A 12,805-nucleotide genomic window follows, 5' to 3' on the forward strand; every position below is an offset into this window, starting at 1 on the left:
CAGATGGAGCTACTGCTTATTTACAGAGAGAAAAAATACAATAGTGCACTGAATAATCATTTTGTATCTTGCAGTGTTGTTTTTTGTTTTGTTGTGTTTTCAGAGGGGGCCTGCATGGTAAAACTGTGTGGAATCTCACAATCTCTTATTTCTAAAATTCAGAGAGGAGCTGATGAGCATAAAGACTTAACTGAAGAGTAACTGATAGTTTATCAAACCTAAAGCGTGTACTTAAGTTCAGAACTGCTGTCCTGAAAACCACTTCTTAGCTGCCACCTGGGTCTAGATACATCTAACCTCAAAAATGCCCCTTTTATCTATCCAGTCATGCAAAGTTAGCTTTCTGAATGTACCACACCATGGTCTTAACTGAACCAAGCTAACTGCCTCGTAGCTTAAGCCTGATGGGATAGGATCAGGCAAGTAGGCACTTCATCTCTTATTTCTCACAGGATACTCATTCCAAAATTGTTTGTAAGATTTATATGAAAGGACAATGAGTTACACTACACATCTATACGTTCATAAATACATATACATGCATATATATGTATATATATGCAAAATGAGTGCTCATTTTACTTTAAATATGGTCAACCACTATTGCTCTTACCCAATAACCTAGTGGTTGGGGCACCTGCCTGGAAGCATGAGATGATTTACTATCTTTCCTCCTGGATTCTGTGCCTCCTTCTTTCCTGGGGTATCACCAAACCGGAGACTACTCTAGAGGAGAGATGCTTGCTTTCAAGCTTTTATAGCTTCTGTGGAGAAAAAAAAAAAAAAAAAAAAGAAAAACTGATCTTTAAAAACTGAGCTTTATAGCTCACAGGAGTTGTATCTTCAGTGAAGTGGTAATGGCCTTACAGCTTGGGCTTTTGAGGCCTGTCACTATTAACACTATGCCAATGCTGAAGTATTTCTCTAGTTAACTTGCATTTTTCCAGCATAGTTCTGCTTTGTGAGATTTTGGCATATCTACAATGGGTCCATCGTAAGGTCACTTCACACCTCTACTACTTCTCTCTCAATGCTGGAATTCCAAATGTTGTAAGAGGCAAATGTCAAAATGACAAAATGTCAAACTGACAAAGTTTTCAGAGCTTTCCACCTGTGAAAAGGTTCTATGTTCTTCTTGACTCAGTATATAAAAGCCTTCACGATGATTTCATTCACTTGTTACATAGCAGAAGACTAATGTGGCAGGAATACACACTTGAGACTATAGGCTAGGGCATGAGGCATGTTCGAACTATCCTTCTCATGTAGCTCTTGCATTCAGCTTAGTAAAATTCTACTTGTGGAACTGACAGTGATTACTTGAAGTGTTTATTTCAATAAAAACCGGGAAGAGGAGGGCTTGAAAAGTCTCTGCAAACTACGGGTTTGGAGGTGAGGTTAATTAAGGGATTAATTAACTTTCCTTAAGGCTACCTCCTAAAGGAGCTATACTGTACACAAGGTCATCAACCTGGCCGATCCTATATTAAGATACTTTGTCTCGGTTCTTCAAAATTCTTTGCCTTTTTCAATAACTAATTACTCACAGCTAATTCCTTAATTAACCTCACCTTGCAACGGGAAAAAAGCCAATCCTGAAATAGTAAAGGGTGGCAGAACTTAGTACTCATCATTAGATTTAATGCTGAAATGGGAAATATCAGTGCCTCAGGTGTCACTGAACCAATTTGTTGCATGAGGTATGAATTTCAGTAAGCTAAGCTACAGTATATAATGGATACCCTTTTTTTTTTTTTTGGGGGGGTGGGGGTGGGGGGCAGCCTTTATTCTCCTAAGAATTAAGAACCCAAAGTCACCTCCACCAGGCTACTGAGGAAAACGCCATTCCTTCAGGTGCCTTCTCATCACGCTTACACTACAGTTAAGGTCTGGTATGCTGGAAATTATGGAGCGACAGTGAGACTAATATTAGAAGACACATCCCAGAGAAACCTCAGGGCAGTACTCCTCACGCTTCCCACAAGAAAATTAGGTTTGTGGTTTGTTAGCGAGCTTTTGCATCTTGATTCTGCTTAACCTCAGGTTATGAAACATAATCCATCCCTTAAATGAAGTTCCAATTTGGAATTTAATATTCCTTCCGTGTGTGTGCAGGATTTTTGAAAATAATTCAGTACATATGTTGATTTAAACAACAGTTTCCCCAGCTGAAGGAGGAGACTTTGTCCCTGACTGTCCTGTACCTCTATGGTATCAACCCATGTTTTCTGTGAAGTACCTACCTATTTTTTACAGGTAGGAAACATCCTCAGTCAGGATCAAGTTTCCTGTAACATACTTTGCAACTTTTAATAGTGAGTGTTGTAGCCAGACTTAAAATTATCAGGCTTTTGTGTCAGTTGTATCACTAAAACCAATGCTGAACTGTCAATGTTATATAGGGCCAAATTACACTGCAACCTCCCCTGGCACAACTTGAGGCCTCTGGTCCTATCACTAGTTATCCGTGAGAAGACGCCGACCCCCAGCTCCCCACACCTTCCTTTCAGGCAGTTGCAGAGACCAATGAGGTCGCCGCTGAGCCTCCTCTTCCTCAGACTAAACAACCCCAGTTCCCTCAGCCGCTCCTCACAGGACTTCTGAGGCGTGCCACAGGTCTCCCAGCCCTGCCTTTCCGCGCAAAGCCCTTCAGCAGCCCACCACCGCCAACCCGCGTGATCCACCTCAAAGCCCCCCTCCCCTCCACCTCAGCCCCCTCCCGGCCGTTTAAACGGCGGGCGCCCCCTCCCCGGCGGGCGGGGCGTGCGCACGCGCGGGGCCGCGGCGCGCGACCTCGGAAGGGGCGGGGCGCGCTGCGCGGCGATGCGGCCGGCGGGAGCATGACAGGCGGCGGCAAGCGGCGGCCGCGCGCGGGAGCGGCGGCGGCGGCGGAGGCGGGGGGCGAGCAGGTGGCGGTTAGCGGGCGCGCGGCGCGGCCGTTGGCGGCGGTTGGCGGCCGTTGGGTGGCGTTTGGCGGGCGGCCCCCGGGCTGAGGGGGGGGCGCTGCGGGCCGCCGCTGGGAGCCCCTAGGCCCGCGTCGGGGCGGGCGGGGAGCCCTGGTGTGCCGTCCTCAGCAGAGGAATAAACCTGGCCTTTTTATTTATAACTTGTTCGTTAGCGTTTAGTTCCCTACCAATTTTTAGAGCATCACAGGGGAAAAGCACACCTAGGCTTACTGCTGTAGCGGTGTGTGTGCATGGATGGAGCATTTCCACACCCGTTTTGGTTCGCCTTACATCTTTTATTTTATTCTATTTTTTTTTTTACAGCAACTTAAACTTTTGGCTGCATCTAAAATGTTAGGCAGTAAACTGCACCAGCTCAGACTGGGAATAGCAGAGTGGCACAGGTAGTAAAGACTTGGAGGATTTATGTCCTTTAACCAAGCATGACAAAATTGTGTCCCTTCTTCAAAGTGTTTGTATAACGGGAGTTCCTTAGATGCAGGCTGCTGCGTGGTTAGAAACTGCCATTTTAACATAATGCCAAATTTAGATTAAGATTACTTAGTCCTTTACTTAATGAGCTCATAAAGGTGCTTCTTTAGGGGCACATTGACCCACTGATATCAAAGTAGTGCTTTGCTATTTTGTACATATTAAGAACTTGTTGGGGAAAACAAGTTCTAACACTTGTTATAACACTCCTAAGGGACTCTGTGCAAAGTAGATGTTCTAATCTGTATATACGCTGTTTTAAATAACAGGCACGGCTTTATGGTCTTGGTTGTTGCTTTTCCATTAATACAGAGGCTTTGTAAAGTTCTTAAGTGGAACTGACAGGAAGCAATGAGATTAACTTTTCTTTCCCTATCAGCAGTGTGAAAAAAATGGGGATGCCAAGAAGAGAAGGTCAAATCAGGCAGATATACCTGATGTTCTTCGTCAAGAAGCAGAAACGTGCTACCAGCTTAGGCTACCTGAAGACTTCTACCAATTTTGGAAATTTTGTGAAGAACTAGATCCTGAGAAACCAAGTGGTAGGTTTTTGGATTTTACTTATTTTTTGCCTTTTCTAACTTTCATTCTCAAAAAAAACAGTCGGAAGGTAGGCAAACTGGAGGCTGTCAGATGCATTCTCATGCTGCTTCAGTTTGCAGCTCAGATGTCAAGATATTTACATGAGTATAAACAAGAATACGGGAGATAATCACAAAGATGTCAGTCTACTTCAAGCTTTCTGAAATATAATTAAACCGTGGCATGTAAAGGATTAAATGTTACCTAAATCTGCCTTTCTTGTAGGTACATTTAAAATATTAAGTATTGAATTAAAGTTTCCTCGTATCAACTGAGACTTCAACTCCCTAAAATTTATTATATAACAGAATATGAGGTCTCAAGGTGCTCTAGAAATGCCACTTTATTTTCCAATGAAAAGTGTAATAACCTAATTCTCAATAACCTAACTCTTGAATGAAAGCTAATTAAACAAAAGAACATCTCAACTTTACTTGTCTGGTAAACAGTATGTGTGACTGTTTGGATTTATGGACATTTTTGATATGTGAGTGACACAGGAGTGTATTGATTTAGCTGTGCACCAGCCAGAAATTAAAACAGTTCGTGCTCTGCTTTTCAGATGCACTTGTGTCAAGTGTTGGACTTACACTGGTTGGACCATATGACATTCTTGCTGGAAAACACAAAAAAGCAAAATTAACAGATGTGAACTTCAATCTTCATTGGAGATTCTTCTATGATCCCCCGGAATTCCAGACTATACTTGTCGGGGATAGCAAAACACAGTATCATATGGGATATTTCAGGTATTTAATTTAATATATGCTCTTGTTATGATACAGTTGCATGTTACTTTTTCTCCTCCATGTTTTCCATGACACAGGATTTGAGAATGAAATGTAAAAATTAAAATAAACGTCAAATAAATGTCTTTTCTGTATCAGAATATTAACACTTGGGTTGGTATCTTTAATAAAATAAGATCAGAGACGTTGGAGTTGCAGACTAGATTTAAATGTTTATTAAACTCGCCCCTACATCCCTCCAGAGCACCTTCTGGTTAGTTTAATCTCTAGCCATAATACTTCAAAGAAAAAGTCAAGCATTATGAAATAAGGTGAGTATGCATTCTCTGTGTGATTATCGATATGAGCTCCTTTCAAAAGCATACTTTAAGGCTCTACAGTTTTAGACCTAATGTTGCTTTTGTAAGGTCTCTAAAGGAGATGTCAGCATGGCGAGGAGGCAAATTAATTTCACTTTGAAATAGGAGAGATGGACACAGCTTGAATATTTGTATGTACTTTTTCAAAAATAGGGATGTGCCAGATGAGCTTCCAGTGTGGGTTGGTGCAAATGAAGCTAAGAAGAACTGTCTGATTACTCCAGTTGGTGACAATGTATTTGCTGCAGTCAAGTAAGGTTCATATTTACTTTTATTTGTAAAAAGTAGTATAGAAAAGAAACAGTTAACCAGGAGATGTGAGAGGAGATAATGCAGCTACATCTTTCATGCATATGTAAAAATACATTATATATAAAGAGTAACTACAAGAAGCCCCATTTCTGAGCTGGGGCAGGGTAGCATTTATATGAATATATAATTCCGTACGACTCATGAAGCTTTATGTGGTCCTGCATCATGAACGTAAACAACAGAGGTGTGAATACTCCTGTTTCATGGCCTGTCAGTTAAAAATGGAAAGCTCTCTAAGGACAGATGCATGTCAGTAAGTGAGAGCAGACGGAAGAAAAGGTTCCGCAAACAACCTGTGTGAAGTGCAGAGTTAAACGATGACATTTGTTTTGAAAGTCCCACAATGAAACTCATCAATATGTATTTATGTGCGTGACTTGGATGACAAAGAGCGTGTAAGTCACTGAAGCAGTAAACTAAATTCTTCAGATAGACGGATGAACAGCGACTGAGTTCGTGAGAATCTTCAGCACCTGCAGATAGTGCAAACCGTATTGTAATGCAAACACAGATAGAAAAGGCCAGAGTACTCTCTGTGCCAAACTTTGCTTTTTGTGGTGCTTGTTGTTGAGAGGCTTGCATTCCTAAGTCTGTGTATAAATAAACCCTTGACTGCTAATCTTCATTATAAGATTTGGAGGTTTAGTGATTAGAAGGCTATTCATTTGTTTGTTTTCTGTTTAGCTCTTTTAAGACATGTTTCTTCTGTTTACAGATTATTTTTGTCAAAAAAACTTAAGGAAGTGACTGATAAAAAGAAGAGTGCTGTTTTGAAAGAGATAGATGAAAAACTAACAAGAACAGCAAAAGAATTGGGTTATTCTCTGGAACAAAAAACCATGAAGATGAAACAGAGAGATAAGAAAGTATGACTTTCCTGATCCGCTGGAGAGCACTAAGTTCTGTTAAACTGTTATTTACTTACCTGGTTTTTCTTTTTTTTTCTTCTTTTTTCTTCCTTTTTTTTTTTTTTGGAATCCTTCTATTCAGTAAAGAAGCCTCATTTAGGAATATCCAGATCTCTTTCTATAAAACTTCAGGAGAGGGAAGATCAGTACAAGTGTGTTCCAAATAATGGGATTAAATCAAAACACTTTACTCTTCTAAACCATAGCTTGCCAAGTAAGGCATTAAAATAAAGAAAAAAAAAAAAGCAGAAATAGTCTGAAACAAATGGGGAGCATGGAGAAGACTGCCTCATAGTGAAGGTCCATGTGAATGGTTGGGTTGGGTCTATAAGAGTAACATTAAGGATGATTTGTGTTAATAGATTATTTTTTCCATACCTATTAGAAGTAATTACGGCAGCAGGGACGGAGCAAATGTAGTAAAATGCACAAAATATACAAGTGACTACAAGCAGTCCTAGATTTCAGAACTTCGCTGGAGTTTCTGGTTATTTGAAACTTCAGTGCTTAAAAATAATTGCTGTATACTTTAAGTTGGCGTCCTTGAGCCTAGACACTGTATTTGGGTTGGCCACCAGTAGCCAGGTGCTGATGTTGTTTAGTGACGTGAGTGGTTTTATGTCACGGTATTGACTTACGGTACTACGTTTGATTTCCTGGCTCTTTGTTTAGGTGGTGACCAAAACATTTCACGGAGCTGGCCTGGTTGTTCCTGTAGACAAAAATGATGTTGGATACAGAGAACTTCCCGAAACAAATGGTAAAGATCTTGTTCACTATATTCTTCTGCTCTGTTTAAGTAGACAGTCTCCAGTCACATACCTGTTTTGCAAAAGCAAACTGCATTCATGTTTTCTACCTGAAGAATACGAGCAGCTGGGAGTAAAGGGCAGATGTTTTAACTGTCACACTTGAGCAACTAAGTTTGTTTTATTTAAGTAAACCAGATGAGAATCAAAGAAACATACTAATTACAAAATAATAATTCCTATAGTAGTAGTTTATACTACTGCACAGCCATGCAGGAAGTAGATTCAAAGAACTGATGTACATTCAGGGATTTGTGGGTTTATTTCTTGTTCCCCCTTCTCTTCCGGTGTTGTAGTAACCAGAATCAGTTCCTTGATGAAGGTTCAACACATGAATGCCCATCTCTTTGGGAAACTGGGATGGATGGGCATGGGGTAAGAATGAGCTGCAAAGGAAAAGGGGGGAGCTTTTTATCCAGCAGCTCGTACCAAAATGTGACCTGCAGGTATACTTTTGGCAGAAGCTACTTCCATGCAATATATTTCTCAATTTAAACATTGAAGTATTTCTGCTTTTATTTTCGCAGCTAATCTTAAAAAAATATGTAAGGCCATTGTTGAGGCTCCTACTGACGATGAGAGACTGAAAGCGTTTGCCCCCCTCCAAGAAATGCTCACCTTTGTTCAGTTTGCTAATGACGAGTGTGACTACGGGATGGGATACGAGCTGGGTATGGACCTGTTCTGCTATGGGTCGCATGTAAGTACTACAGCAACCGCACTTCACAAAGTTAGGCTTATATGCAATTACAACAGCACTGTTTGCTGTCCTGGCCGGTCTGCCTGGCTGTAGCCCTGGAGAGCCGCGTTCCCGTTCTGACCGGAGCCAAGCTCTTGGTGCTGCGGGGGCCAGCGTAGATGCCCGTGTTGTGCCCGGGCGCCTAGCCCCAGGCTCAGCACGCCTCAAGCTGCCTCCCCTGCAGCAGAGGCGCGGGGCCGCTGTGTGCGGTAGTGAGGGGCGTGCCCAGGGCCAGTCCCTCGGGGGGCGGCAGGCGCGGGGCGGGCGCTGGCGGTGGGGGTGCCCGCGGCGCGGCGCTGACGAAGGCCGTTGTCTCCCTGTCGCGCAGTACTTCCACAAGACGGTGGCGCAGCTGCTGCCGCTGGCCTACGGCCTGCTGCGGAGGGGCCTCTTCGCACGGATCATCGAGGCGCACCTGGCGCAGCGGCGGGACGAGCGCCTGGACCAGCTGGCGCCGTGACGGGCGGGGCGGGGCGGGGCGCGGCGCGGCGCTCTGTCGGGCCGAGTAAAGCTTGCTTGCACACCCAACGCCTCGCTCACACACTGCGCGTGCGCCGGGCCGGCCGCGGGCGCCTCCCACCTGACGCCGCTGCGGTACGGGGGGGTGGGGACCCCGCGTGTAGGGTCGCGGCGGGGGCGGGGGCGGGGACGTCGCCCCACAAGGACGGAGCCGCGCGGTGCGAGCCCGCCGCTGCCTTCGGGCCGCCCTGTTTCCACCTCGTCATTGTCGCTCCTGGCGGCTCGGATGCTGCCCGCCGCCTGCACCAAGCTGGGCCAGAGCAGGCTGCCACTTGGCAGTAAGGACACAGCACCGACTGACACTTCTGGGCCTGGCTGACTTAGCAAGAAATGGGATTTTAAAAAAGCAGCACATAGTATTACAAGAGAAAAAGCACACTGCCTTTCCTGCCTCACAGCTTTGATGCGATTTTCCCATATTTTCACTAATCTGGACTTCTTAATACAAAGTGACCTTTGCAGAAGATGCAAATTAATTATCATCATTGGGCAGGTGCTCTTCTTCCCCTTTATTGCACGGCTTTAGTCTCAGGCTATTGCTTAAAATAACAGTCCAGAAACCAACGGAAACTAACACTTTCTCTTAGTCAACCCGCAAGCCCAGCCATAGTGGAGTGACCGTTCACAGTCGTTTGTTTATCGTTACTGGTGCTGACAGCACTTCTGACAAAAAGCATAGCCCCCTAGCACCATACACTCAAATTTCAACATTGTCTCTTCTTCCAGCAAATGACTGTACTTCCAAAGCTCCCTTCCTGCATAAATGACTATATAATTCATTTTAGTTCAGCAAATAGCAAAAGCCTATCTCAAATTTTAAATCAGAAAGCTATTTTCAGTTCTCAGTCACGCATTACATCTACTTTTCTACTTGCCGAGGCGACCGGCTCCGGGGCAGACGCGTGCTGCAGCGGAGCGCGGGATCGGGACAGGCAGGGCTATTTTTCGGGCATCGAGCCTACGTGAGGGAGCCGCCAGGCACCGGCAGCCCTCGTGAGGGAGGCTGACGAGGCGTAGGCGGAGCCAGCAGCGTCAGCGACAGCTCCTCCCCCCGGCCATTCAAAGGCAGCCCTTAGGCAGCGCGAGCGACCAGGAGCGCGGCGAACAGGGCCGGCAAACAGGGAGTGACGCGGCAGTTAGCAAGGCAGTTAGCGCGGGCAGGAAGGGCGGAGCGCTCACACCCGCCCATAGGGACACCTCCTCTAACGGCACTCTCCCGTCAGCTGGGCTGCAATGGTCTCCACCAGGCACGGTGCTTTCTCTAGGAAGTCAGTGCACACCCAGACCGACTGCCCGTCCAAACATGCGGCGGTTCAGGTCTCCGGGTGCGGGGAGTGTCTGAGCCTCTTGCTGCCATCGGCGGGAGGCAGAGGGACTGCTTGCGTGAGGTGCGAGCAGGTGGACGACCTGGTCCGCATGGTGGCGGAACTCAAGGAGGAGGTGCAGAGGTTGAGGGATATCAGGGAGTGCGAGCGGGAGATAGACTGGTGGAGTGACTCCCTGCAGGACCGGAGGGAGAGGGACCGGGGTGAGACGCCCCAAGGGGGGTGGACCCCCTGCCCTGTTGCCATCGGGCAGAGGGAGGGGACCTGCGAGTTGAGGAGGAATGGAGACGGGTCCCTTCTCGACCTCGCAGGAGATGCCCTCCCCTTCCGGCGCTGCCTTCCCAGGTGCCCTTGAACAATAGGTTTGAGGCCCTGGAGCTTGAGAGACCGGTGGGTGAGGACGAGGTAGGAAGCCTACCCAGGAGGATGCCTGAGGTGAGGAAGTTGACTCCACGCCTCAGGACTGCCTCCACCAAGAAAGAAAGAAGGGTGATTGTTGTGGGCGACTCCCTCCTCAGGGGAACGGAGGGCCCTATTTGTCGGCCTGACCCCATGCATAGGGAAGTCTGCTGCCTCCCTGGGGCCAGGGTCAGAGACGTTACCAGGAAGCTTCCAAACCTGGTTCGCCCCTCTGACTATTACCCGCTTTTGATAGTCCAGGCTGGCAGTGATGATCTTGAAAAGAGAAGCCTGAAGGCTATCAAACAGGACTATAGGGGGCTGGGACGATTGGTGGAGGGAGCGGGAGTGCAGGTGGTGTTTTCGTCTATCCCTACGGGGGAAGGGAGAGGCACGGAGAGGACATGGAAAGCTCACGTGGTTAATAGGTGGCTCAGAGGCTGGTGCCAGCACAGAAATTTTGGGTTTTTTCACCATGGGGAGCTTTACTCGGCACCCGGCCTGATGGCCCCAGACGGGTCCCTATCTCTAAGGGGAAAACGGATCCTAGGCCAGGAGCTGGCGGGGCTCATAGAGAGAGCTTTAAACTAGGCAAGAAGGGGGACGGGGCTCAAACAAGGCTTGTTGGAGCCGTGCCGGGGGAAACAATGGCTAGGCTGGGGAAGAAGGCGATGGCCCAGCTGAAGTGCATCTACACTAATGCACGCAGCATGGGTAACAAACAGGAGGAGCTGGAAGCCATCGTGCAGCAGGAAGGCTATGACTTGGTTGCCATCACGGAGACGTGGTGGGACCGCTCCCACGACTGGAGTGCTGCAATGCCTGGCTATCGGCTCTTCAGGAGGGACAGGCAGCACAGAGGGGGTGGTGGCGTGGCTCTCTACATTAGAGAATCTTTTGATGTTGTGGAACTCCAGGCTGGGAATGATAAGGTTGAATCCCTGTGGGTTAGGATCCGTGGGAAGGCCGGCAAGGCTAGCGTCCTGGTCGGGGTCTGTTATAGACCGCCGAACCAGGATGAGGAGACGGATGAGGAGTTTTATAGGCAACTGACAGAAGTTGCAAAATCGTCGGCGCTTGTCCTCGTGGGGGACTTCAACTTCCCGGATATATCCTGGAAACACAACACGGCATGGAGAAAGCAGTCTAGGAGGTTTCTGGAGAGCGTGGGAGATAGCTTCCTGACGCAGCTGGTCAGTGAACCCACCAGGGGTGGTGCCCCGCTAGACCTTCTCTTCACAAACAGAGAAGGACTGGTGGGAGATGTGGTGGTCGGAAACTGTCTTGGACAGAGTGACCACGAAATGGTAGAGTTCTCTATTCTTGGCGAGGCCAGGAAGGGGACCAGTAAAACTGCTGTATTGGACTTCCGGAGGGCTGACTTTGAGCTGCTCAGGACGCTGGTTGGCCGAGTCCCTTGGGAGGCGGTTCTGAAGGGCAGAGGAGTCCAGGAAGGCTGGGCGCTCCTCAAGAAGGAAATCTTAACGGCACAGGAGCGGTCCGTCCCCACGTGCCCAAAGACGAGCCGGCGTGGAAGAAGACCGGCCTGGCTCAACAGAGAGTTGCGGCTTGTGCTTAGCAGAAAAAAGAGGGTTTATAATCTTTGGAAAAAAGGGCGGGCCGCTGAGGAGGACTACAAGGATGTAGCGAGGCTGTGCAGGGAGAAAATTAGAAAGGCCAAAGCTCATCTGGAGCTCAACCTGGCTACTGCCGTTAAAGACAACAAAAAATCCTTTTACAAATATATCAACGCGAAACGGAGGATTAAGGAGAATCTCCATCCTTTACTGGATGCGAGGGGAAACCTAGTTACTAAGGATGAGGAAAAGGCTGAGGTGCTTAATGCCGCCTTTGCCTCAGTCTTTAGCGGCAATACCGGTTGTTCTCTGGATACCCAGTGCCCTGAGCTGGTGGAAGGGGATGGGGAGCAGGATGTGGCCTTTGCTATTCATGAGGAAATGGTTGGCGACCTGCTAAGGAGCTTGGATGTGCGCAAGTCGATGGGGCCGGATGGGATGCACCCGAGGGTACTGAAAGAACTGGCGGAGGAGCTGGCCGAGCCGCTTTCCATCATTTATCGGCAGTCCTGGCTATCGGGGGAGGTCCCAGTTGACTGGCGGCTAGCCAATGTGACGCCCATCTATAAGAAGGGCCGGAGGGCAGACCCGGGGAACTATAGGCCTGTCAGTTTGACCTCAGTGCCAGGAAAGCTCATGGAGCAGATTATCTTGAGGGTCATCACGCGGCACTTGCAGGGCAAGCAGGCGATCAGGCCCAGTCAGCATGGGTTTATGAAAGGCAGGTCCTGCTTGACGAACCTGATCTCCTTCTATGACAAAGTGACGCGCTTGGTGGATGAGGGAAGGGCTGTGGATGTGATCTACCTTGACCTCAGTAAGGCTTTTGACACCGTTCCCCACAACATTCTCCTCAAGAAACTGGCTGCTCGTGGCTTGGACTGGCGTACGCTTCGCTGGGTTAGAAACTGGCTGGATAGCCGGGCCCAGAGAGTTGTGGTGAATGGAGTCAAATCTGGTTGGAGGCTGGTCACAAGTGGTGTCCCCCAGGGCTCGGTACTGGGGCCGGTCCTCTTTAATATCTTTATCGATGATCTGGATGAGGGCGTCCAGTGCACCCTCAGTAAGTTTGCAGATGACACCAAGCTAA

General features: G+C 47.6%; 1 protein-coding gene across 2 annotated transcripts; it reads left to right on the top strand.

Annotated features, from left to right (window-relative positions):
- The first annotated feature begins 2,789 nt into the window (after nucleotides 1-2,789).
- Nucleotides 2,790-8,423, top strand: LOC118249772 (histone PARylation factor 1). Of its 2 annotated transcripts, none has more exons than XM_035550098.2 (8): nucleotides 2,790-2,909; nucleotides 3,817-3,979; nucleotides 4,582-4,768; nucleotides 5,281-5,379; nucleotides 6,155-6,305; nucleotides 7,020-7,107; nucleotides 7,684-7,856; nucleotides 8,224-8,423. In XM_035550098.2, exons 1-8 carry the CDS (start codon nucleotides 2,841-2,843, stop codon nucleotides 8,353-8,355), a joined length of 1,062 nt encoding a protein of 353 aa, XP_035405991.1. In that variant the 5' UTR covers nucleotides 2,790-2,840; the 3' UTR covers nucleotides 8,356-8,423. The 2 variants fall into 2 exon arrangements, with proteins under 2 accessions (XP_035405991.1, XP_050566337.1); XM_050710380.1 differs by having other exon boundaries at nucleotides 2,806-2,909; nucleotides 3,820-3,979.
- Nucleotides 8,424-12,805: the final 4,382 nt, after the last annotated feature.

This window comes from Cygnus atratus, chromosome 4, assembly GCF_013377495.2.
Source record: "Cygnus atratus isolate AKBS03 ecotype Queensland, Australia chromosome 4, CAtr_DNAZoo_HiC_assembly, whole genome shotgun sequence".
Taxonomy (NCBI): Eukaryota; Metazoa; Chordata; class Aves; order Anseriformes; family Anatidae; genus Cygnus; species Cygnus atratus.

Excerpts from the sequence above, each read along its gene's own strand:
- LOC118249772 (XM_035550098.2), top strand. The coding sequence starts at position 2,841 with ATGACAGGCGGCGGCAAGCGGCGGCCGCGCGCGGGAGCGGCGGCGGCG. Across the intron at positions 4,769-5,280 it reads TATCATATGGGATATTTCAG|GGATGTGCCAGATGAGCTTC; the intron begins GTATTTAATTTA and ends TTTCAAAAATAG. Across the intron at positions 7,108-7,683 it reads AGAACTTCCCGAAACAAATG|CTAATCTTAAAAAAATATGT; the intron begins GTAAAGATCTTG and ends TTATTTTCGCAG.